We start from the raw sequence: 22,808 nt of genomic DNA on the forward strand, positions 1-22,808 counted from the left end.
CATTATTATTGGGCTGGATCTGGACTAAAGAGTGGGCCCGTTGAAATCAATGAGACTTGACTAGCTTAAGGCTTGATTTTAATGGGTCTACTCTAAGTATGACTATGTCTGGATCCAGCCCATTTAATTTTTTTACTGCTGGGGAGGGAGAGAGGTGCTTGTGGGATTGTCTGTCTCGTGCCAAACCCAAGTACTATACACCTTAACCTGAGGGTGGGGGGCACCATTTGCTGTGCCACCGAAGGCAGCAAAATGTCTTGAGCTGGCCCCGGAAAGCAGGGAAGGAAGGTAGGAAGGAAGGACCTAGTCCTGTCTGCAGTGCCTAGTCAATGAGAACAACAAGTAGCACGTGCAGGAATAGCTGAACTCCAACTTCACCTATTTCATATTCAGTCAGATGGAAGTTCCCCAATACTGGGTCAGACCACTGACTGGCCCTAGCTCTCCAGGGTCTCAGAGCAGAGACTTTCCCAGCCCTACTGGGAGATGCCAGGGGTTGAACCTGGCACTGGCTGCCTGCATAGCTGGGACTCTAGCACTGCGCTGAGGCCCTTTCCTTGTAAACATGTATTTGACTGGAGGTGGGCCCTGGTGTCCTTTTCACGATGTCATCAACCTCCAGTGCCTCTCGCGTTGTCTTCAAGGGATAATCCGCCATTTTAAAAGTAACCGAAAATGCAGTAATAAACCCAAATTATGCGATAAAACAGCACCATCTGCTGGCAGTATCAATGAAACATATGGGAGGGAACCAGCACAAGCAAGGGCTGGGGGGAGTGCGTGTATTTTGCCAATGGTTACAGCCGCAAAGGCTCTGGAAGACAACGCCCCGGTAAGGCTGCATGATTTTCACTAACTGTGAAGACGCTCTAAAGCGCTTAGCTGGTTATACTCTCAGGCTCTGTGTGACTTCAAGCCCAGTCTTCTGATTAACTGGGCGCCTAGACAAGCCTTTCTAGACCAATACTTCTGGACGTTTAGGGACCATGGCTGCAGCAAGGTAGGACATCCCTCCTAGAAAGGCTCCAGTCATCTCCAATCTTTACCCTTGATGCTTCTCCCTTCCTGATAGTCACTGAACACTCTCCCTGCTGGGCGGAGGGGGGTCCACACGCAGCAGGCTGCTCTCACACATTACAGCTCCCACAGGAGCATTCCGCCTCTTCCATGTGACAGGCCTAATCCAAGAATCATCTCTAAAGGATCTGGAAAAATAGCAATCTCTGCTTTGATGTTTCCTAGAGGGCCCTTCCAGATGCAGATGAAGCTTTTATCGTGCAACTGCCTTGCCTCAAATGTGGAATTTTTCCAGGTGGGGGGTGCAGGAAGAGACCAAATATCACCATAATCGTTGTAAACCTCCCATGTTTTCCCACTGCTTCATCCTTTTTTCTTACCATGTACTACCCCAAAAATCCATAAAGGAAGGAAAGACTGAATGGCTGCACCACATCTTTTGACTGGTTACACTAAGAGCCGTCTATCTGGAAGCACCATAGGACTTAGGGCAAAAATAGATATTATTGTTCACATGTAACAACAACCCATGGCTTAATTAAGCCATTAAGTAATCATGGGTTGTCATTTCTTCCAGATCTGTGACTATGGGTTAACATTGGGTTGTTAACCACAAACAACCCTTGAAGAGAACCTATGGCTTGTTGTTGGGTTGTCAACTGTGGGTTGTTCAAGCCATGGGCTATGTACAAACCCAGAATTGTGGGCTGTGTGTGGGTTGTTTTGTCAGGCTACAGAGGTGGTTCTTTGGTGTAGCAAAGGCTCCCGGGATATGGGCCAGTGAGGTGGGGGAGAACATGAATTGGAAAAACAACCCACAATGTTTTCGATCATCTGGTGGCCGTATCATGGGTTAAGTCAACAACCCATGGCTTAATTAAGCCATGGGTTGCCATTATGTGCGAACAGGGTCATTATATCAGCATACTAGTTCCCAATTCTACTGTTGCATGAGATAATGGGAATTGGGGAGGGGAAATTTTCAGGGCAGAATCAGTGGACAAGAAACAGGGATGCTTAACCCTTCAGCACCGCTTGGACTGAGTGGCGCAAAACCCCCGGGCGATATCCCCTTCCCGACTGCCTGAACAACCTTTAGCAGTCCCGAAGGGAATTGCTTGACCTTTAACAGCTTAATCACCCTCTGGCTTCCTAAGTGTTGACCACCTGCTGACATGCTTGCTTTGTCTTCTCTGGCCTGATTGCAAAAAGGGTCGCACTCGCTCCTGGGCTCCTGAGGGTAGGAAACATACCTAGCAGAAAATCAGCCAAGAGGCAACGTGCTCTTGATGCTTCCATGGGTCACCCTTATTGCTCCCTCCTCAATATGGCAGGGGAGGTCACCATAAAGGACCGACCCTTCCCCTTAACTGCTTGGCGAGCAGGGTGGCCCCCAAATGCATGGAGACTACCTGCAATTGGGTTATTGACACACAATCTGCGGAAAACACTATCGAGATGGTTCACACTAATGTTATTTAGCTGCAATACTTCCGTAATAAAAGGAATCAATGGAGGAGAGAAAAGACCTGTCTGGGGGTTTGATTTTCTCATTTTAATGGCATACTTATTTACTCCCGCCAGTCCTCTGATCGGATTTTCATTACACCGCCTTGCGCTGTAAGTGGACCGGTATTGATAGGAGCTGCTGACTTCAGCTGACTTCCTGAGGGCACAAATTAAAAATTACTCATATTCAGTGATGGTGAAGTGTGCCAAATGACTGGACATGTAACTGGTGTGCACAGTTATTTGGGAGCTAGCAAAGTTTTTGCCATACCTGGTCATGTTCACCGACCCCACACATCAGGAGACACATTTTCTCTGACCTTCTGTATCAGATGGAAGAGAGAACTCCTGTTTAGCAACACAGGAAGCTCCCTTATACAGAGACAGACCATTAGTCCACCTAGCTCAGCATTGTCACTCTACACTGGCTGGCAGCAATGGCCTTCCAGGGTCTCAGGCACGGGCCCTTCCCAGCCCCACCCCGGGGCCTTCTGCATTCAAAGCATATGCTCCCCCACTGAGCTACAGGCCTTCCCTGGGATGCAAAGTGGAGCCAAAGTGGAGCCCACGTGTGTACAACAAACTGGGAGGTGCTAGAGGGGGGATCCGGAACTCCATCTTGAACTCAACATTATGCACTCAGTACAACATTCTGTACTCTGCACCCTGGGGCAGGAGGAGTCAGGGAATGGAATAACAAGTAAAAGGAGGAGTGGGAGCTATGCAGAGGAGCAAAGTTTAGAATTACCTTGTCGGATCAGATTCAACGTCCATCTAATTGCCTTCCTGGATCAGACCCAGGCCAAAAATATCAGGACTTTCATGTGGTGGCACCTAGACTGTGGAAATGGCTTGACTGGCCTGATCCACCAGGCCCACTCTCTCTGATCTGAAACGTGCCACCGAAACATGGTTCTTCCAGCAGGCTTTTACCTTGCATTTCTGATTTGCAATTTTAATCCTACCTGATGGCTGTGTCACATTTTTTCCGCTGCTCTGCTTTTGGTTTTAATTTAACTGTGATGTTCTTAATAGTTATTTTAAATATTTGTATGAGGCACTTTGGTTATAACTTTTAAAGGGTGCAAATACAGATATAGCAAATAAATAAAGCAGCATTCTTTTTTCAACAGCAACCAGTCAGATGCCTCTGGGAATGCAAGTTACAATGATCATCCCTAGAGACTATCCGGAGATTTGGAGTGTGGTGTAAAGAATATGTTCATGACACCCAATTCGCTTGCTTGCTCACTCTTGCTGTCCTTTCCAGCTTGGCCCAGGGAGGCTGTTGAGGTTCTGAACCAGTGCCTGAAGTCGGGAATGGACTGGATCAGGGTGAACAATGCTTAATCCAGACAAGATAGAGGTGCTCCTGGTCAGTAGAAATCCTGATATGGGAAAAGTTCAGCCCATCTCCCTTCCGTTCAGATCCCTCAAAGAGCTTCAAATGAACCAGGGCTCACGGGTCCTTGCCTTGGAACTCACAAAGTGCCTTTGAGACATGTGCAGAGTGCCTCTGCCTCACTTTGCTTCTCAACTTTGTAATCACAGCCAGCTTCCAGGCATCGACTGGGCAACAGGCCTGCTAGTTCCATGGTGCAGGACTTCTGGGCCAGTGCCTACTTTTTGAGAAAGTAACTACTGGATGTTTTCAGTCAATATCGGCATTTCCTTCCCACCACAAAGTCAAGCTCAAATGCTTTGCAAACAAATAAAGACTGCAAATTTGTATTGATTTTTTAAAGTACTTATTAAAGATACTGTATTGTGCTAGCGTAGATACTGTAATGTTTAGAGGAAGCACAGTACAGGTCATTTTCCTCACCTTTTATTATTTTCCCATGGAGACCATCTCAGTCTCACAGTGGTGTGGAGGCGGGGACAGGCTGGATCCCCAACCAGTGGAAACTCAATGCTCGCTAGACAGAAGCAAGCTCAAAGTGTCCAAACTTTGAGTGGTGGAGCCACTGTCAAAGCACTCTCATCACAGTTTGTTCAAATGTAGTTTTCTCCCCAAAATCTACCATGGGGGCAAGTTCTGCACGTGTGAGGCAAATGTCATAGAAACATACAATCATAGAATAGTAGGGTTGGAAGGGGCCTATAAGACTATCAAGTCCAACCCCCTGCTTAGTGCAGGAATCCAAGTCAGAGCATCCCTGACAGGTGGCTGTCCAGCTTCATCTTAAACACCTCCAGTGTGGGAGAGCCCACCACCTCCCCAGGTAATTGGTTCCATTGTCGTATTGCTCTAGCAGTGAGGTTTTTCCTGATGTTCAGCTGGAATCTGGCGTCCTGTAACTTGAGCCCATTATTCCATGTCCTGCATTCTGGGATGATCGAGAAGAGATCTTGGCCTTCCTGTTTGTTACAACCTTTCAAGTACTTGATGAGTGCTATTGCCTTTTTTGCAGCCACATCGCATTGTTGGCTCCTATTCAGCTTGTGATCGACAACAATTCCAAGACCCTTTTTGCTTGTAGTGTTGTTGAGCCAAGTATCCCACGTCTTGTAACTGTGCATTTGGTTTCTTTTTCCTAGGTGCAGAACTGGGCATTTATCTGTTACATTTAATTCTGTTGTTTTCTGCTCAGCGCTCCAGCCTATCACGATCACTTTGAATTTCGTTTCTGTCTTCCAGGGTATTAGCTATCCCACCCAATTTTGTGTCATCTGCAAATTTGATCAGCATTCCCTGTACCTCCTCCTCCAAGTCATTCATAAAAATGTTGAAGAGCACTGGGCCCAGGACCGAGCCCTGCGGTACCCCGCTCCTTACCTCTCCCCAATTTAAGAAGATCCCATTGATAAGCACTCTTTGAGTCCGATTCTGTAGCCAACTGTGCATCCACCTGATAGTTGATTCGTCTAGCCCACTTTGAGCTAGTTTGCTCATCAGGATATCATGGGGCACTTTGTCGAAAGCTTTGCTGAAGTGGAGGTATATTATGTCCACAGCATTCCCACGGTCCACAAGGGAGGTTACCTGATCCAAAAATGAGATCAGATTCGTCTGGCAGGATTTGTTCTTGACAAATCCATGGCAGCTTTCAGTAATCGCTGCATTGTTTTCAAGGTGCTTACAGATGGATTGCTTTATAATCTGCTCCAGAATTTTCCCAGGGATTGATGTCAGACTGATTGGTCTGTAGTTCCTGTCAGGGTGGAAACTGAGCCAATAGAACCCCAGAGCAGTTCTGATTCTGAGGAGGAACAGCAATCCGTGGGAGAGGAGTGCGCTCATCTCTCACAGGCACAGCAGCTGGCAGAGATTCCTCCTGCTAGCATTCCTGAGATAGATAGTGACCCTGGCAGTGAGAGAGTGCGGGAGGGGGGCTTGCTGGACGATCGACGCCGGGAGCGACGACAGCTGGAGGGCACGGAAAGGAGGCGTAGCGCTCGTCTGGCGTGCAAGCAACGGTCTCGTCCCAAGGACCCAAGGGAAAGAGGGAGGAACTCTCCCTAGCCCATAAATTCAGGGTCTTCCCGTGATTCTCCTTCAAACAGGGACTAACCTGGAGCATAGGCTACTCTGCTGTTCCTTGCTTAGTCACTGGTGATTAGCATCTGAAAGAGTCATTAAGTTGTAAAAGGATTAAAGCCTTGAAAATAATCCTTTTGTCTGTGTCTTGACTTAGCTATTGCAGTAGACTGAAAGAGGCCGCCAGGGTCCTAACAGTTCCCAGGTTCATCCTTTTTACCCTTTTTGAAGATAGGGACAACATTAGCCCTCCTCCAGTCATCTGGCACTTCACCCGTCCTCCATGATTGCTCAAAGATAATACACAGTGGTTCTGCCAGTTCCTTTACTACTCTAGGATGCAGTTCATCTGGCCCTGGAGATTTGAACTCATTCAAAGGAATTAGGTGTTCCTTGACCATATGCCTATCAATCTCAAGCTGCAATCTTGCCCCTTCAGCCTGTACTTCGCCTTTGCCAGGGAGGTCACAGACCCTCTTTGGGGAGAAGACTGAGCCAAAGTAGGAATTGAGCACCTCTGCCTTTTCTTTGTCATCTGTTATCATTTTGCCATCCTTATTTAATAGCTGAACCACCATTTCTTTCCTCTGCCTTTTACTATGCACGTAGCTGAAGAAAGCTTTTTTGTTGCTTTTAGCCTCCCTTGCTAACCTCAGCTCATTCTCAGCTTTAGCCTTCCTGACGCCATCCCTGCAATTCTGTGCTACCTGCCTGTACTCTTCCTTTGTTACTTGGCCTTCTTTCCACTTCCTATATGTGTCCTTTTTTGTTTTCAGGTCATCCCTAAGCTTTTTGTGAAGCCACATTGGCTTCTTCTGTTGTCTTCCACCATTTTTCTTGTTGGAATTGTTTGTAATTGTGCCTTTAGAATTTCTTTTTTTAAAAACTCCCACTCATCTTGGACTCCTTTTCTTATTAGAGTCGCTTACCACGGGATCTTACTTATCATTGTTCTGAGCTTATTAAAATTGGCTTTCCTAAAATCCAGGGTACTACACTCAGCTTTTGCTTCCTTCAGAACCAAGGAAGAATAATACTGAACCATAATACTGATTGGAAGGAAAACGGGTGAAACATGGGGTGGGGGTGAGGAGGTGCAAGATAGATGACTCCAACAGAGTTTGATTCGCTGATTACATAAAAGCACTGAAAACATTGCAAAGTGAGAGGAAGGAAACCAGACTCACTGCATAAGAGAAGGAATGGAGTGAGTTCTCATTTTAAAGTATCTGTGTAACACTCCATGATTTAAGTTCTAACACTCTAAAGCAGCTTTTCCCAACTTAAGCCCCCCAGATGTTGTTGGACTACAATAACCATCAGCACTAGCCATGGTTTAAGAGAGAGAGAGGGAGAGAGAGAAATGTAGTGATGGTTATTACATTTTCCTCTCACAGATTTACTTTGGGGTGCTCTCTTATGAAAACAATACTCCCAAGTATATGTTGGAAATGGTTACACAACTAATCCTTACAGAACCAGTTCTGTGAGCAGGATCCAGTAGAAGCATTCAGATTCTAGGAATCTAGGAACCAACTGAGAGACAGTTCAAACACATAAAGGTATTTACTGATATTAAATTCATATTCCACCTTTCCACTAAAAGTAGTGATCTAGCAAGCTATGAAGCTGCCTTGCACTGAGTCAGTTTACTGGTCTACCTAGCCCATACATACTGTATATCATCCTAGACTTAACTTCTACTGTAATGTATGAGATGTGACTCTTCCCTGTTAAGAGATCAGTGAGCTCCAGATGACCTCAGGCGCTCACAGATGTCAGTGCTGCTGAGATGCTGCCACTTCCCACTTTATATATGAGGCAAGAAAAAGGAGAGCAGCCCCTTACGCTGCTCCTCTGTGACATATGAACCAGCCCAAAGATGTTATAATGTGCAGCTGTGTAAATTCTTGTGAACATATAATGTATGATCTGGAAGCTTACAGATTTCAGTCAATAACAATTCCCATGTATGCTTCAAAGGGTCATAGATCATAGAAGCTGCTGCAGGTGGGCTGACTCATATAACTATTTCAGCAATTGGAGTGGGGGCTGGGCATGGGGAAAGCCTAAGCTATGGCAGTTTCTAGCTGCTTCAGTCCAAGACACACGTATGGCTGGTCATGTGTATTCATCACCATGTGCAGGATTTAGCTTTCAGCCTCCCATGGCAACCACTCAAAAGCCAATGTTTTCAATGATGTGCTCAAAGCAGAATATTGTACATTACCATGCATGTGACTGGCTTCTCCCAGGCTGAAGTGATTAGACACAGCCACAGACAAGGCATTTCCCACAGCCACAGTGCACTAAAAGGGTTGTGAGAAGAGAACCAGAGAAATCTGTGAACTCACCATATTTTACTTACATGAATAGACATGAAATAAAGAGCAAGTGAAATAAATGGTCCAAAGTGACAGGCCTTGTACAAAAATTAACATGTATTATAAGAACATTTATGTTATAAAAACTCAGAACCTCACTGTGTGAAATGCTGCTATGAGAATTTTCTCATCATAGTGAAGAAGCAAAACAAGTGAGATTAAGCATGCGCCCCGCTGCAAAATGTTGATTCATTAATGGGGATGGGAGGGGGGACAGAATCCAAGCTGGGGGGGGAGGGATACAGTTCTTACAACCAACCATGACTCACAATGGGCTGTGTGAGCTTTCGAGTTTCACAGAATTCTTCCTCAGACAGGATGTTAAACAAAGCAAAAAATATTCGGTGAAGGGAGCAACTGATGAAAGCTGGTGTAGGATACTGTGTAAGAGAGTGACTGCTTGTTCCTGTGCATGTTCCTGCTCAGAAGTAAGTCCCACTATGTTCAATAAAGCTACTCCTAGGTAAGCACAGTCTGAGCTACACATCAGGAAGTCCTGGTTCACACCTCTCCTCGCTGCCTGTCAAATTCACTTGGTAGCCCCAGGCAACCCTCTCTCCCCCACCCTCATCCTTTGCCCCACCCCTCTCCCCCCACTCCACTGTAATGTGGGAAATGCGACACTGACCTACCCTACAGGGTGAGTGCAAAAGCTGGTTTGAAACTCAACATTAAAAAAACCAAGATCATGGCATCTGGCCCCATCACTTCCTGGCATATAGAAGGGGAAGAAATGGAAGCAGTGACAGATTTTACTTTCTTGGGCTCCAAGATCACCGCAGATGGTGACTGTAGCCATGAAAGTAAAAGACGCTTGCTCCTTGGGAGGAAAGCTATGGCAAACCTAGACAGCATAGTAAGAAGCAGAGACATCACCTTACCGACAAAGGTCCATCTAATCAAAGCTATGGTTTTCCCAGTAGTAATGTATGGCTGTGAGAGCTGGACTATAAGGAAGGCTGAGCGCCGAAGAATCGATGCTTTCGAACTGTGGTGCTGGAGAAGACTCTTACGAGTCCCCTGGACTGCAAGGAGGTCAAATTAGACAGTCCTAAAGGAAATCAACCCTGAGTGCTCCTTGGAAGGACAGATACTGAAGCTGAAGCTGAAATATTTTGGCCACCTAATGCGAAGAGAAAACTCCCCGGAAAAGACCCTGATGCTGGGAAAGACTGAAGGCAAAAGGAGAAGGGGACGGCAGAGGAGATGGCTGGATAGCATCGCCGATGCGATGAATATGGACTTGAGCAGTCTCCGGGAGAGAGCGCAGGACAGGGAGGCCTGGCGCGCTGTGGTCCGTGGGGTCGCGAAGAGTCGGACACGACTGAACAGCGACAACAAAGCACGACAGAAATGCTAAGAAGTGTCGCTGTCGGGGCGTCGAGTAAGCCCGGTGCTGAGGGCCAGTCAGCACCAAGCCATTTCCCGCATCATCAGCGCAACCTGAATGCTGCAGCCCTATTTGCCTGGGAAATGGAAGTCATCCCCATCGAACTCAACGGGACCTACTTCTGAGTAGACACACACCGGACCGCGCGGGAAGCGGAGGCTTCGACTGCGGGCGGATCCAGCACCAGGGCCCCCAAGCGGGCGCTGGATGCCCGCCTCCGGCTTCCTCCCACACCGCTGCCCGAGGAAGGGTCCTGCGGCCCCCGGAAGCGCGCACAGCCACCGCGAGTCGTGACCCAGGAGTCACCGCGGCGCCCCCGAGGCCACGCCGGGTCCCCCGTGGCAACGCCGGAGCCAAAGAAAGACGCTTCCGGTTTCTAGGGGCGGGAGTTTCGGGCTTTCCTCGCAAGGAGTCAGCATAGAAATTCGAACGGCTAGAGCGCCGCAGGTCTCCATGGATTGTGCCGGCGTCGCAGCCCTTTACCGGCACTTCCGGTCTACGATTGAACAGGGAGTTCCCGCTGCCGCTTGCAAAGTCGAAACATAGAGGGGCTTCCATCCTAGAGATGCTGCCGGGACAGAGCGGCTCCGCTCCGGATTTCAATGGTCGGACCCTCTGTTCCTCCGCCCCGCCCCTCTCGTTCACCTATTTCCGGCCAAGTCGTCTCCGATTGGTTCCCCTCCTGGCGGGCTTCCGGCGGCTCGAGTGCGGCCAAGATGGCGGCGGCGGCGGCGGAGGTGCAGCGGCTGCAGGGCCGGCTCGATGCCTTGGAGGAGCGCGTCTTCGGGGCGCCCGCGGGGGCCGGCGCCGCTGGCGGTCCCCGGAAGGTAACGGCTTCCGGGCCCGCTCCCCTCCTCCGCAGCGGCACCACAGCTCTCTGGGGAGGCGGGGCCCTTGCGGCCCTGCGGAGGCCGTTGGACTGCGACTCGCGTCATCCCGGCCGTTGGCCGTGCTGGCTGAGCGGAGCTGGGAGCCGCCAAGATCTGGGGGGCCGCCGGCGCCCCGCTCTTGCGCCAGGCGCTGGGATCGTTGGCCTCGGGGAACAGGCGGGCGAGGGGAGGCACGGCGGAGGTGCGCGGCGTCAGGCCTGGGGCGGGGGAGGGGGAGACGGTTTCCTCCCCCTCTCACAGTACTAGATCTCAAGGGGCCGTATCCTTGAGAGCCGGTGTGGCGTAGTGGCGAGAGTGTTGGACTGGGAGCCGGGAGATCCGGGTTCTAGGCCCCGCTCGGCCATGGAAGCTCACTGGGTGACTTTGGGCCAGGCACACACTCTCAGCCCAACCCACCTCACAGGGTTGTCGTTGTGAGGATAAAATGGAGAGGAGGAGGATAATGTAAGCCGCCTTGGGTGCCTTGCAAGAGGAAAAAAAGCGGGGCGTAAATGCAATAAATAAATAAATATCTCACGAAGCGGATCGGTGGGCGACTCAGGACAGACAGCAGGAAGGAGCTCTTCACACAGTGCAGAGTTACACCATGGAATTTGCTACCACCAGGTGTAGTGATGGCCACCAGTTTGCATGGCTTCAAAAGGGGGTAGACAAACCCATGGAGGAGAAGACTATCAGCGGCTACTAGTCCTGATGCCTCTGTGCTGCCTCCAGTATCAAAAGCAGTAAGCCTGTGTGCACCAGTTACTGGCGAACATGGGTGGGAGGGTGCCGTTGCACTCATGCCCTGCTTGTGGGTTTCCCATGGGCAGCTGGTTGGCCACTGTTTGAACAGGCTGCTGGACAAGATGGACCATTGGTCTCATCCAGCAGGGCTCTTTTTCTGTTCTTATGTAGATGCTATATAGGAGGCACCAGGGCTGATGATCCTCAGAGAGGGAATAAAACCCCCATGAGTGAAAAACTGGAGGCAGGAAAGGAGGATGCTGTAATTAAATCCATTGCAGCCCAGTCATAGGTGACCTGACAGCGCATTCCTGGGCACGTTTACCCAGAAATAGTGGTCCCACTAATAGCAGTGGGGTTTACTCTTGGGTAGTCACACATAAGGTTGCTGCCTTAAATTGAAGAGTCATGAGACAAAAGAGGAGAATCAGCCCAATATCAGCTAGTAACAAGTTCTGCAAATGAAGAGCAATCTGAGGGGAAAGCACAAAAACATAAAAAGGAATTCATAAAATAAAAAATAGTGAGCCAGCAGAACACAAAGACCAAGAAGGTAAATCTACAGAAATGAAAAGAAGAAACATTAGCAGTAGCTGCGGGGTGGATACACATAAAAATAAATAGCACGATCTTAAACTGAACATAAAGCCACTTTTTAAAAAAAACATGAAGATAATTCTTCCCCTTCCTTGGTCCTACCTGCCTTAGCCACACCCAGCCAAATTCCCATACCAATAAGCTCCTCAATCAAAGCACTTGTCCCCACACAGGTTGCTCTTTCATGCTTCATGTGAAAATGGCTCTCCGGAGAAAGAACTTGGCAGGTAGTTGAGCACAAATGGTTCTGTGTTCCAAACCAGCAGAAAAAGTACAGTTGCGCCTAAACCTGCTTACATCTGAATTTTCTGCTTTATGTTTCACATATTACTAATTGTGGAGTTACAGTTCAAAGTATCCTGTATACAGTTGATCTGCTTGGTTGTTAACAGGATCTTTTCTCTTCTAGATAGCAGATGGCTTGGTCAAAGTCCAGGTGGCTTTGGGGAACATTGCAAGCAAAAGAGAGAGGGTTAAGATTCTTTTCAAAAAAAGTAAGTATTTCTACATTTTTCAAAAGCAAATTGCCAGTTTAGAACATCAGTTTAGAACAAGGCTCTTGCCTTGCTGGATCAGACCATGGGTCCATCTTGTCCAGCATTCTGATCACACCGTGGCCAACCAGTTGCCCATGGGAAACCCACAAGCAGGACATGAGTGCAATAGCACCCTCCTACCCTTGTTCCCCAGTTTGTAGTAGGGTTAAGAGCAGCTGAAATAAGAGGACTTAGGATTGCTGGATATTTCAGAAGTCTAAAACAGACTGAAGAGTCTGTTTTAGAAGGGCAGTGTGGTCAGGGAAGGGAGAGAGATGGAGGGAAGTCATTTTTTGAACATAATGCATTGTCTTCTACCTCTAAGGCTGCTGTGAGTAGCATGAATCTTTCTTAGTCTTGGAATGAGGCTGTGGTTATATCCATGCTGTTTCAGTGGCAGCCTTCTTCAGGGTTTGTGGGGTAAAAAAAAAAATGAAAAGGGCTTATTGGAGGATCCTGGAAACTTCTTTCACTCTTAAATAAAAGTTCTGGTGGGGTGGGGAGAGACAGTAAAGAATATTTATTTACTGCATTTCTGTGCTGCGTACATTTTAAGATCATCAGGTCAGACCCTTTAGGTTCACCAACCTGATGAGGTAAGGGGCTGATGACTGAGGAATGGGCCTTCTCAGTAGCGCACCCCATTGTGAGATATCTTGCCAGGCTTTAAATTGTATGAAGACGGAATATAAATGTTTTAAACAAACAGACGCGCATCTATGATTTCTTCCCTGCACTTAGTAAAAATGTTCCTGTTGCCCATGGTTTGTTGTTGGGTTAACTCCAGGTTGTTTAACCCATAAACAACCCGGAGGTTTTTAAAAATTATTTTTATTGAGTTTTAATCATACATTTTCAATGTAATTTATGTATATAAAGATATTGCATTAATTATATTAGTTGAAAGCAGGAACAGCAAGCATGCCGCTCATGCACTGTGCTCATCCCCACAATTCCTGGGTTATGCAACCCAGGAATTGTCACAATGACATGTGGACCAAGTCATAGCCTGCTTAAGGAAAATGCATTGAGAATCATGGGAGCTCATAACTTGCTGTATGTTGGCAGAAATTCTGCATAAATTAGTCTTTTCCTATTGTTACCATGTTCCAATTGTCTCTCATTATTTGCAATTTCTGATCCAAGTCGAAGATATCTTGAAATATTTGGATCCTCAGTACATTGATCGAATGGCTATTCCAGATGCCATGAAGTTGCAGTTCATCTTGGCAGGTAATTCATGAAATGGTTTTGTTTTTTAAAACTTAGGTGTTTATTTTTAAGGAGCGTTATACTATGGGGTTCTGCTTTATTTTTTCTTGCTGTGCATAATTAAAAAGAACACTTGTAGTCTGAATGCCGTAGTTCTAGTTATTTTCATCTGTATCCTCTAGTTCTTTCACTTGCCCTGGAGTAAGCCCCATACATGCATAGGATTGCACTGAAAAGCATTCTTATATTTAGTTATCACCTGATCGTTCATCTACGATGTGGGCATAGGATATGTGGTTTGTTGCCATTTCATGACAAAGGTAACTACTCCGATGTTTGTTGCTGTGTCCTCTCCATCAGAAGAGCAGTCGATCATGGCTCAAGCAGCACTTCTGGAGCAGGTGAACAGCCTGCAACCATACTTGGACAGTGCACATGTCAAAGGTGAGTGTCTCTTAGTCCCTTGCCCCAGGTACCAGATTTTCTGCTTGTACCAGAAGCTAAGATCCATATCTGTTGCACGTTTTCCAAGTACTGCAGTTGCTTTGATTCCAGTTCATATTAGGTCTCATTTTTACATGCATGCCTGAACATTAAAATTTTCATAATGAAAGCATGCCATTTTTTTGTTTTGTAGGATGTGACCTGTACTGAGCCCAGGTTATTTATCTTTTTAAAAGAATGTAAGCCTAGTCCAGTGAAGTTGCTCCCAACTGAAGAAAAAAGCACATCCTGTGCTACTGGAGCTATTCAGACGATTGCGGGGGGGAAAGAAGCCATCGTGGCCTCTCCCCCCAGTCCTGTGTGTGCTGCACATGGGCCAGTTGTTTACATAATTACCTGCACTCCAATGTGGGTTGGCTTGTTGTGCAAACCCAGCACGTGGTGGGGGTAATTTCGTACCCACCCTACAACCCCTACTCCACGTCGTGGAGTGTAGGATGAGTACAAAGCTGCGCATGCCGGGTTTGCATGATGCGCCAACCCGCACCGTGGGCAGGTAATTACATGAATAGGGGGCAGGGGGAGAGACCATGATGGCGTCTCCCCCCCCCATGATTGTCCAAACCCAGACACTCTTTGCCACCTTCCTTCCTATGACCAATCTTCTAATTGTCTAAATAAATCCAAGATGAAAGCATGTTTAAAAGATGGTATAACTGATATTCTTGCATATCATTCCTGAGAATCAAGAGCCTCATCTTCATTCTGCTGTGTCTTGCAGCTGCTCCTGACCATGCTGCTAAACTGCAGAGGCTTTCACAGATCCACATTCAGCAGCAGGTAGGCTGGATCCTTGAGGACAGCAAAGAATCTATGCTGGGTTTTGTTTTTCACGCCCACTCTATCTCAGTTGAAAAACTTGGCAGCTGTAGGCACAACTATCCTATAGAGTTTGCCATTCCAAAAAGGGAAATATTCCTTACATTGGACTGTGTCTGTCTCAGAGACAAATTGAATAAACTTAGGTGTAATTGATAAAGTAGTAGTATGATCCTGTTATCGCATGCTGAGCACATGTTGGGAGCACAATCCACAAACAAAGGCAATTGTGAATTATCTGGAGAAGGGCCTATGCTGCTTGCCTCTGGATTTTTCTCCCTTCACTTTTCTGAGGTTTGCAACTGTTCATTTCTTTAGAATATTTATACACTGTCTTTCAACAAAACATTCTCAAAGCAATTAATTTTTCATAGTAAAATTAAATATCTTAAAACATTTCCTAATTTTTTAACTCAAGTTTCTCCTCTGTTCCCTGTCACAGCTGGAAAGAGGAATTTGTAAACTTCCAGTTCCATTCTTGGTTAACAATGGTCTGTGGTGTCATCCGAAGTGATAAACTGTGGTTAATGTTAACAAGCCAACTTCAAATCATGTTTGAACCACATTAACCAGTTTGTCACTTCGGACCTGACAAGCTGTGATTAAACAAAAACAAAAGGGAAACCTTCCCAACTCCTAGCATTCATACTAGAGGAGGAGTGCCAAGTACACAAGCCCAAGACTCATTGTGGCTTGTTCTCGTCACACTAAACTATGGTTTAGTATGACATCCGAACTTGGCCTTTGAGTCTCGTTGGCTTCATTGGGAAGATTGTACCCATGACTCCTGGCTGTAAAAAAACAACAACACCCTCCTCTCCCCAGATGTCTTCTTGCTGCTGTTGCCTAGCACAGGGATGTGTTGAGGGAGACATGGAACACCTCTCTGTCTCGTAGGCTTCATTGGGAAGATGGTACCCATGGCATATGGCTGTCAGAGGAAGACAGTGCTGTAAAGAAAGTTCTCTCCCCAGATGTGTTGTTGCTGCTGTTGCCTAGCTCAGGGATGAGTAACTTGCAGTAGGTAGAGGTTCTCCATCCAACTTGTAGAGTCTCCTTGGATTCCTTCAGGGGCTGGGCTTGGCCAAGTCTCTCTCTCTCTGGGTTGAGAGAGGCATGGAATATCTTTTGATGGCTGCGGCATGCCCACTTAACATCATCCAGCCCACAGAGGCCCTGGTGGGGGGCAGTTCAGCCCCCCACCTTAAAAGAGTCCCCAACCCTAGCTTAGCAAGACCCACAAGGGAATATCCCCTGTGTCTTGGAAGTGTGGTACTGAGCACTAGGACTGAGTAACACAGAACAGTAGTGTTCAAAGAGAGCAGAGCTTCTCACCTGGACTGGTCCCCCACATGTCCTGGACTCTGCCTACTGTGCAGAACAGGTGTAGTGCTCTGCTCTTTCCAGGTTCTCTTTCCAGTAATGCTACCCAGGGGTGTTTTTTTTCAGGACTGTGATGTGCTGGTACAGCACAGAGGGTGAAAAAACCCAAGTCCCCAACTCTGTTGATCCTTGCACGTGCTAGATTGAACAGTGGGTCAAGAAAAGTTGCAGTCTAAAGGAGAATGTTGCACAATACTCTGCAACATGGTAGCTCTCCTGTGAGAAGCAGTACTTGCAAAGTTCTGTTTTAGCACTGAAATGCTAATTGGGCAAGATGGGGAAATGTCAGGAGAACATGTTTGAGAGAACTCTTCTGATATTGCAGGACCAGTGTGAAGCAGTGACTGAGAATGTCCGGTTGCTCCTAGAAGATTACAACAAAATGGTATCCTTTTTACCGTAGTTCCATTGGCTGGAGTGCATCAGCCCACAGGGGGTTGCCTTTCCTTGCTGCTCAGTGGGTGAAAGCTGCCCCTGTTCTATCACCACAGCTTTCCTCTGGCTGCTGTAATCTTTTTGGCATCCTCTCTTCTGCTTTTGCTTTTTGCTGTTGTGTTTGTCAAGCTTTCCAACTTCTTTTCTCCTTAACAGATTTCTCCAGACTCTTCTCCTTTCTAAACAATTTGTCCAATGGGATGAAATGCTGACCCAGCTGGAAGCAGCAAAGCAAGTGAAGCCTGTGCCTGAGTGAGGGCAGAGCTGGAGCTAGGCATCCTGGGACCCGTGGCTATCTTGCACTCTTATCTAACATTTCCCATTAAGGTAGCAGCAGCTTTCCTGGACTGAACTTAGCTCAACAGGAGCTGCTGGGACTTGGTAGTACTCCGGGCTTCCACTGGCAGAGATACCGTGGGTGTCATCCTCCAAGCTGCATTTTGTCCTTCCCAGACCTTAAGAGTGTGGTGAATAATCTGTACATTGCTTTTCTCCCCAGCTTAACAGTTCCTCTATTAATTTATTTTGGTTCCTCATTCAACCAGTGGGAATGCGTGGCTTGTCAGACTAGTTACTGTTACTGTGGACCACAATAAAATCCAAATGACCCCTAGTGCTGCTGTGGCTGACGTCTACTCCGTATAGGGAACTGCAGTTGTATCTCATACACAACTTGTAAGAATTATCATCCACTCTCCTGAAGGTGTAGGGCAGGTGGTAATAATATTAAAGCATACACTGAGCATATATGCTAAACAGTAAAAACAGCACTATGTTAGATCTCCATCCTACAACACTTCATCCTTATTTATGAAAATATTGTCCACTGCACTCAAAAAACAATCATTGGGACATCTGTTAACTGTCAGGAGGGAAAATTCCACCAATAAGAGGGAGCCACCGAGGATGAGTCTCTGTGTGAGAACATGATATGTGCATTGAAAGCTTAAGAGGCTGCTCTCAGTAGATTGTGAAGAGAGAACAGGCTTCAGCTAGGTTTGACCTAGTTCACCTAGGGCCCAGATGATGCTATGGAGGAGCACAAATGCTGGAACAGTGATGTAATGCATTCCTGGTGGCCAGTTCTTTCACAAAATCAGTCCCTGTGCCATGCACTAGTTGCAGCTTTTGAACAATTATCAAAAACATCTCCATATACCTGGGTGGGCAACGTAAGCCAAAACATCCGGGGGCACACAACCACTATTATCCCCCAGCATTGGCCAATGGGAATGGTAAGCCAAACCATCTGGAGGGCCAGAAGTTGCACGTTCCCTGCCACACACGGGGCATTTCAATAGTCTTCCCTCAAGACTATGAAGGCCTGAATGTTGGTCCTCTGATCTCAGAGTCCACAGCCTTATTGCAAGGTGGAGTTGATCAAAGATGCTCCTGGCCGCTGCTGTGACCTGGATTCCTATGCATAGCAAGAGCCAGGAGCACCCCAAGACGAAGCCCGCATGACCAGGGTAGGCTCATGGGTGTTGGTGGTGGGAGTGCCCAACATCGGCATCTTTCACGAAACTTGCCAGCCCTTGTTTTCAGGTTTTGTTGTTCAGTTGTTAAGTCGTGTCCGGATCTTTGTGACCCCATGGACCATGCTATGCCAGGCCTTCCCATCCTCTGCTCTCTCCCGGAGTGTGCTCAAGTTCATATTCATTGCATCAGTGATGCTATCTAGCCATCTCATCCTCTGTCGTCCCCTTCTCCTTTTGCCTTCTGTCTTTCCCAGCATCAGGGTCTTTTCCAGAGAGTTTTCTCTTCGCATTAGGTGGCCAAAATATTTCAGCTTCAGTATCTGTCCTTCCAATGAGCACTCAGGGTTGATTTCCTTTAGGATTGACTGATTTGACCTCCTTGCAGTCCAGGGCACTCGTAAGAGTCTTCTCCAGCACCACAGTTCGAAAGCATCAATTCTTCGGCGCTCAGCCTTCCTTATAGTCCAGCTTTCACAGCCATACGTTACTACTGGGAAAACCATAGCTTTGATTATGCGGACCTTTGTCGGCAAGGTGATGTCTCTGCTTCTTACTATGCTGTCTAGGTTTGCCATAGCTTTCCTCCCAAGGAGCAAGCGTCTTTTAATTTCATGGCTACAGTCACCGTCTGCGGTGATCTTGGAGCCCAAGAAAATACAATCTATCACTGCTTCCGTTTCTTCCCCTTCTATATGCCAGGAAGTGATGGGGCCAGATGCCATGATCTTAGTTTTTTTAATGTTGAGTTTCAAACCAGCTTTTGCACTCTCCACTTTCAGCCTCAACAAGAGGCTCTCTAGATCCTCTTCGCTTTCTGCCATTAGGGTGGCATCGTCTGCGTATCTGAGGTTGATAATTCTCCCGGCAATCTTAATTCCGACTTGTGATTCATCCAACCCGGCATTTCTCATGATGTACTCTGCATATAAATTAAATAAGGGCGACAATATGCAGCCTTGTACTCCTTTCCCAATTTTGAACCAATCGGTTGTTCCATGTCCGGTTCTTACTCTTGCTTCTTGACCCTTGTACAGGTTTTTCAGGAGACAGGTAAGGTGGTCTGGTACTCCCATCTCTTTAAGAATTTGCCACAGTTTGTTGTGATCCACACAATCAAAGGCTTTTGCGTAGTCAATGAAGCAGAAATAGACGTTTTTCTGGAATTCTCTTGCTTTCTCCATGATCCAGCGAATGTTGGTGATTTGGTCTCTAGTTCCTCTGCCTCTTCGAAACCCAGCTTGTACTTCTGGTAGTTCTCGGTTCACATACTGCTGAAGCCTAGCTTGTAGGATTTTGAGCATAACCTTGCTGGCATGTGAAATGAGCACAATTGTACAGTAGTTTGAGCACTCTTTGGCATTGCCCTTCTTTGGAATTGGAATGTAAACTGACCTTTTCCAGTCTTGTGGCCACTGTTGAGTGTTCCAAATTTGTTGGCATATTGAGTGCAGCACTTTAACAGCATCATCTTTTAGGATTTTAAATAGCTCAGCTGGAATACTGTCATCTCCGCTAGCTTTGTTGTTACTAATGCTTCCTAAGGCCCAAGCCCACTTGACTTCACTCTCTAGGATGTCCGGCTCAAGTTCAGTGACCACACTATCATGGCTATCAGGGACATTAAGATCTTTCCTGTATAGTTCTTCTGTGTATTCTTTCCACCTCTTCTTAATCTCATCTGCTTCTGTTAGGTCCCTGCCTTCTTTGTCCTTTATCATGCCTGTCTTTGCACAAAATGTTCCCTTGAGATCTCCGATTTTCTTGAAAAGATCTCTAGTCTTTCCCATTCTATTGTTTTCCTCGATTTCTTGGCATTGTTCATTTAAGAAGGCCTTCTTGTCTCTCCTTGCTATTCTCTGGAAATCTGCATTCAGTTGGATATATCTCCCCTTTCTCCCTTGCTTTTCACTTCCCTTCTTTTCTCAGCTACTTGTAAAGCCTCATCAGACAGCCACTTTGCTTTCTTGCATTTCTTTTTCTTTGGGATGGATTGAGTTGCTGCCTCCTGAACAACGTTACGGACCTCCGACCATAGTTCCTCAGGCACTCTGTCTATCAGATCTAATCCCTGAAATCTATTCCTCACCTCCACTGTATATTCATAAGGGATATGATTTAGGTCATACCTGAATGCTTTAGTGGTTTTCCCTATGTTCTTCAATTTTAGCCGAAATTTTGCAATAAGAAGCTCATGATTTAAGCCACAGTCAGCTCCAGGTCTTGTTTTTACTGACTGTATAGAGCTTCTCCATCTTTGGCTGCAAAGGACATAATCAATCTGATTTCGATATTGACCATCTGGTGATGTCCATGTGTAGAGTTGCCTCTTGTGCTGTTGGAAAAGAGTGTTTGCTATGATCAGCGTGTTCTCTTGGCAAAACTCTATTAGCCTTTGTCCTGCTTAATTTTGTACACCAAGGCCATGCTTGCCTGTTATCCCAGTTATTTATTGACTTGCTACTTTAGCATTCCAATCCCCTGTGATGAAAAGGACATATTTTTTTGGTGTTCATTCTAGAAGGTGTTGTAGGTCTTCATAGAACCGATCAACCTCAGCTTCTTCGGCCTCAGTGGTTGGGGCATAGGCTTGAATTACTGTGATGCTGAATGTTTGCCTTGGATTCGTACTGAGATCATTCTATCATTTTTGAGATTGTACCCCAGTACTGCTTTTCCCACCCTTTTGTTGACTATGAGTGCTACTCCATTTCTTCTAAGGGATTCTTGCCCACAGTAGTAGATATAATGGTCACCTGAATTAAATTCGCCCATGCTTGTCCATTTGAGTTCGCTGATTCCCAAGATATCGATGTTCAGTCTTGCCATCTCATGTTTGACCACCTCTAGCTTACCTTGATTCATTGATCTTACATTCCAGGCTCCTAAACAATATTGTTCTTTACAGCATCGGATTTTCTTTTCACCACCAGACACATCCACCGCTGAGTGTCCTTTCGCCTTTGGCCCAGCCGCTTCACTCTTTCTGGCGCTGCTTGGAAATTCCCTCTGCTCTTCCCCAGTAGTATATTGGACACCTTCCAATCTGAGGGGCTCATCTTCCGGCATCATATATCTTTTAGCCTTGTGCTACGTTCCATGGGGTTTTCTTGGCAAGAATACTGGAGTGGGTTGCCATTTCCTTCTCCAGTGGACCACATTTTGTCAGAACTCTCCGCCATGACCTGTCCGTCTTGGGTGGCCCTGCACGGCATACCTTATGGCTTCACTGAGTTACACAAGCCCCTTCGCCACAACAAGGCAGTGATCCATGAAGGGGCGTTTCCAGGTTTGTTGTTGTTCAGTCGTGTCCGACTCTTCGTGACCCCATGGACCATAGCATGCCAGGCCTTCCTGTCCTGCGCTCTCTCCCGGAGCGTGCACAAGTCCATATTCATTGCATCAGTGATGCTATCTAGCCATCTCATCCTCTGCAGTCCCCTTCTCCTTTTGCCTTCAGTCTTTCCCAGCATCAGGGTCTTTTCCAGAGAGTTTTCTCTTCGCATTAGGTGGCCAAAATATTTCAGCTTCAGTATCTGTCCTTCCAATGAGCACTCAGGGTTGATTTCCTTTAGGATTGACTGATATGACCTCCTTGCAGTCCAGGGGACTCGTAAGAGTCTTCTCCAGCACCACAGTTTGAAAGCATCAATTCTTTGGCACTCAGCTTTCCTTATAGTCCAGCTCTCACAGCCATACGTTACTCCTGGGAGTTTTCAGGTTTAGCTGAATTCAGTTTCAGTCTATTTATCCACATCCGCAAGTGGGGCTAGGCACTGAGCTGTAAGCAGAAAGTGGTGTCAGCGTGGTGATGATAATATATTGCATCCTGAGGACAGTGTTCCCTAGAGAATGTAGTTGGAAACTGAGTTAGCCATCATCACGTTTTGAGGCCTTTTCACTTGAAAGCACTTCCCCAAATATGTACCAGGTCTTTTAGTTAACGTCCCTATGATGCATAGTATCAAAGATGTAACATGGTGACCAGAATTTAATTGCCCTGATTTATCTCTAGGTGGAGATAATCTGCTTAATCCAAAAAGCAGGCTCACAGCCCTTGAATGCTAATTCGTGTTTGGGTGTGCCTGAAGATGGAGCTCAGTTACACATTCAGGAGCCTCCTTTGCAAAAGAAAAGTTGGAGACAAGTTGACAACAGCTAGTTAAGCTGATTTTGTGTGTGCTGAGGTTAACCTGCAAATGTGGCATCCTACCCTCCCTAAAGGAGATATTGATTATCTCAGTGAGCAAAGAACTAAACCCCTCCATATTTGCTTTCACCAGCCATGATGGGTTGGCAGGTGGTCGCCCTTGCATGTTCGAGCATAATCTCTGTATCAGCAAGACAGCAGATGGTAATCAATCAAAATAAATGATTAAGCAAAGTTGGTGGCTGCATCTCGAATGAGGTTGTGGATGACGGATGCTTTGTTTACCACTATCCTTGAGTT

The 22,808-nt window shown here is 46.7% G+C and overlaps 1 protein-coding gene and 1 long non-coding RNA gene across 2 annotated transcripts; one reads left to right on the top strand and one right to left on the bottom strand.

The window, feature by feature from the left end:
* Positions 1-2,552: 2,552 nt before the first annotated feature.
* On the bottom strand, positions 2,553-10,165 carry LOC146351878 (uncharacterized). Its single transcript, XR_014787476.1, has 3 exons — positions 9,901-10,165; positions 8,238-8,316; positions 2,553-2,683 (listed from the first exon to the last, which is right to left on the bottom strand). It is a non-coding gene; the product is annotated as an uncharacterized LOC146351878 (long non-coding RNA).
* Positions 10,166-10,479: 314 nt separating this feature from the next.
* Positions 10,480-17,496, top strand: DCTN3 (dynactin subunit 3). Its single transcript, XM_084832784.1, has 7 exons — positions 10,480-10,608; positions 12,404-12,488; positions 13,677-13,763; positions 14,103-14,186; positions 14,968-15,026; positions 16,774-16,833; positions 17,050-17,496. Exons 1-7 carry the CDS (start codon positions 10,498-10,500, stop codon positions 17,137-17,139), a joined length of 576 nt encoding a protein of 191 aa, XP_084688910.1. The 5' UTR covers positions 10,480-10,497; the 3' UTR covers positions 17,140-17,496.
* The last annotated feature ends 5,312 nt before the right edge of the window (positions 17,497-22,808 follow it).

This window comes from Heloderma suspectum, chromosome 2 (genome assembly GCF_057233095.1).
Source record: "Heloderma suspectum isolate Gila_16-S chromosome 2, 16-S_ref, whole genome shotgun sequence".
NCBI classification, from domain to species: Eukaryota; Metazoa; Chordata; class Lepidosauria; order Squamata; family Helodermatidae; genus Heloderma; species Heloderma suspectum.

Coding starts and splice junctions, on each gene's coding strand:
- DCTN3 (XM_084832784.1), top strand. CDS start 10,498: ATGGCGGCGGCGGCGGCGGAGGTGCAGCGGCTGCAGGGCCGGCTCGAT. Junction 12,489..13,676: donor TAAGATTCTTTTCAAAAAAA/GTAAGTATTTCT, acceptor TTCTGATCCAAG/TCGAAGATATCTTGAAATAT. Junction 16,834..17,049: donor TAGAAGATTACAACAAAATG/GTATCCTTTTTA, acceptor AGATTTCTCCAG/ACTCTTCTCCTTTCTAAACA.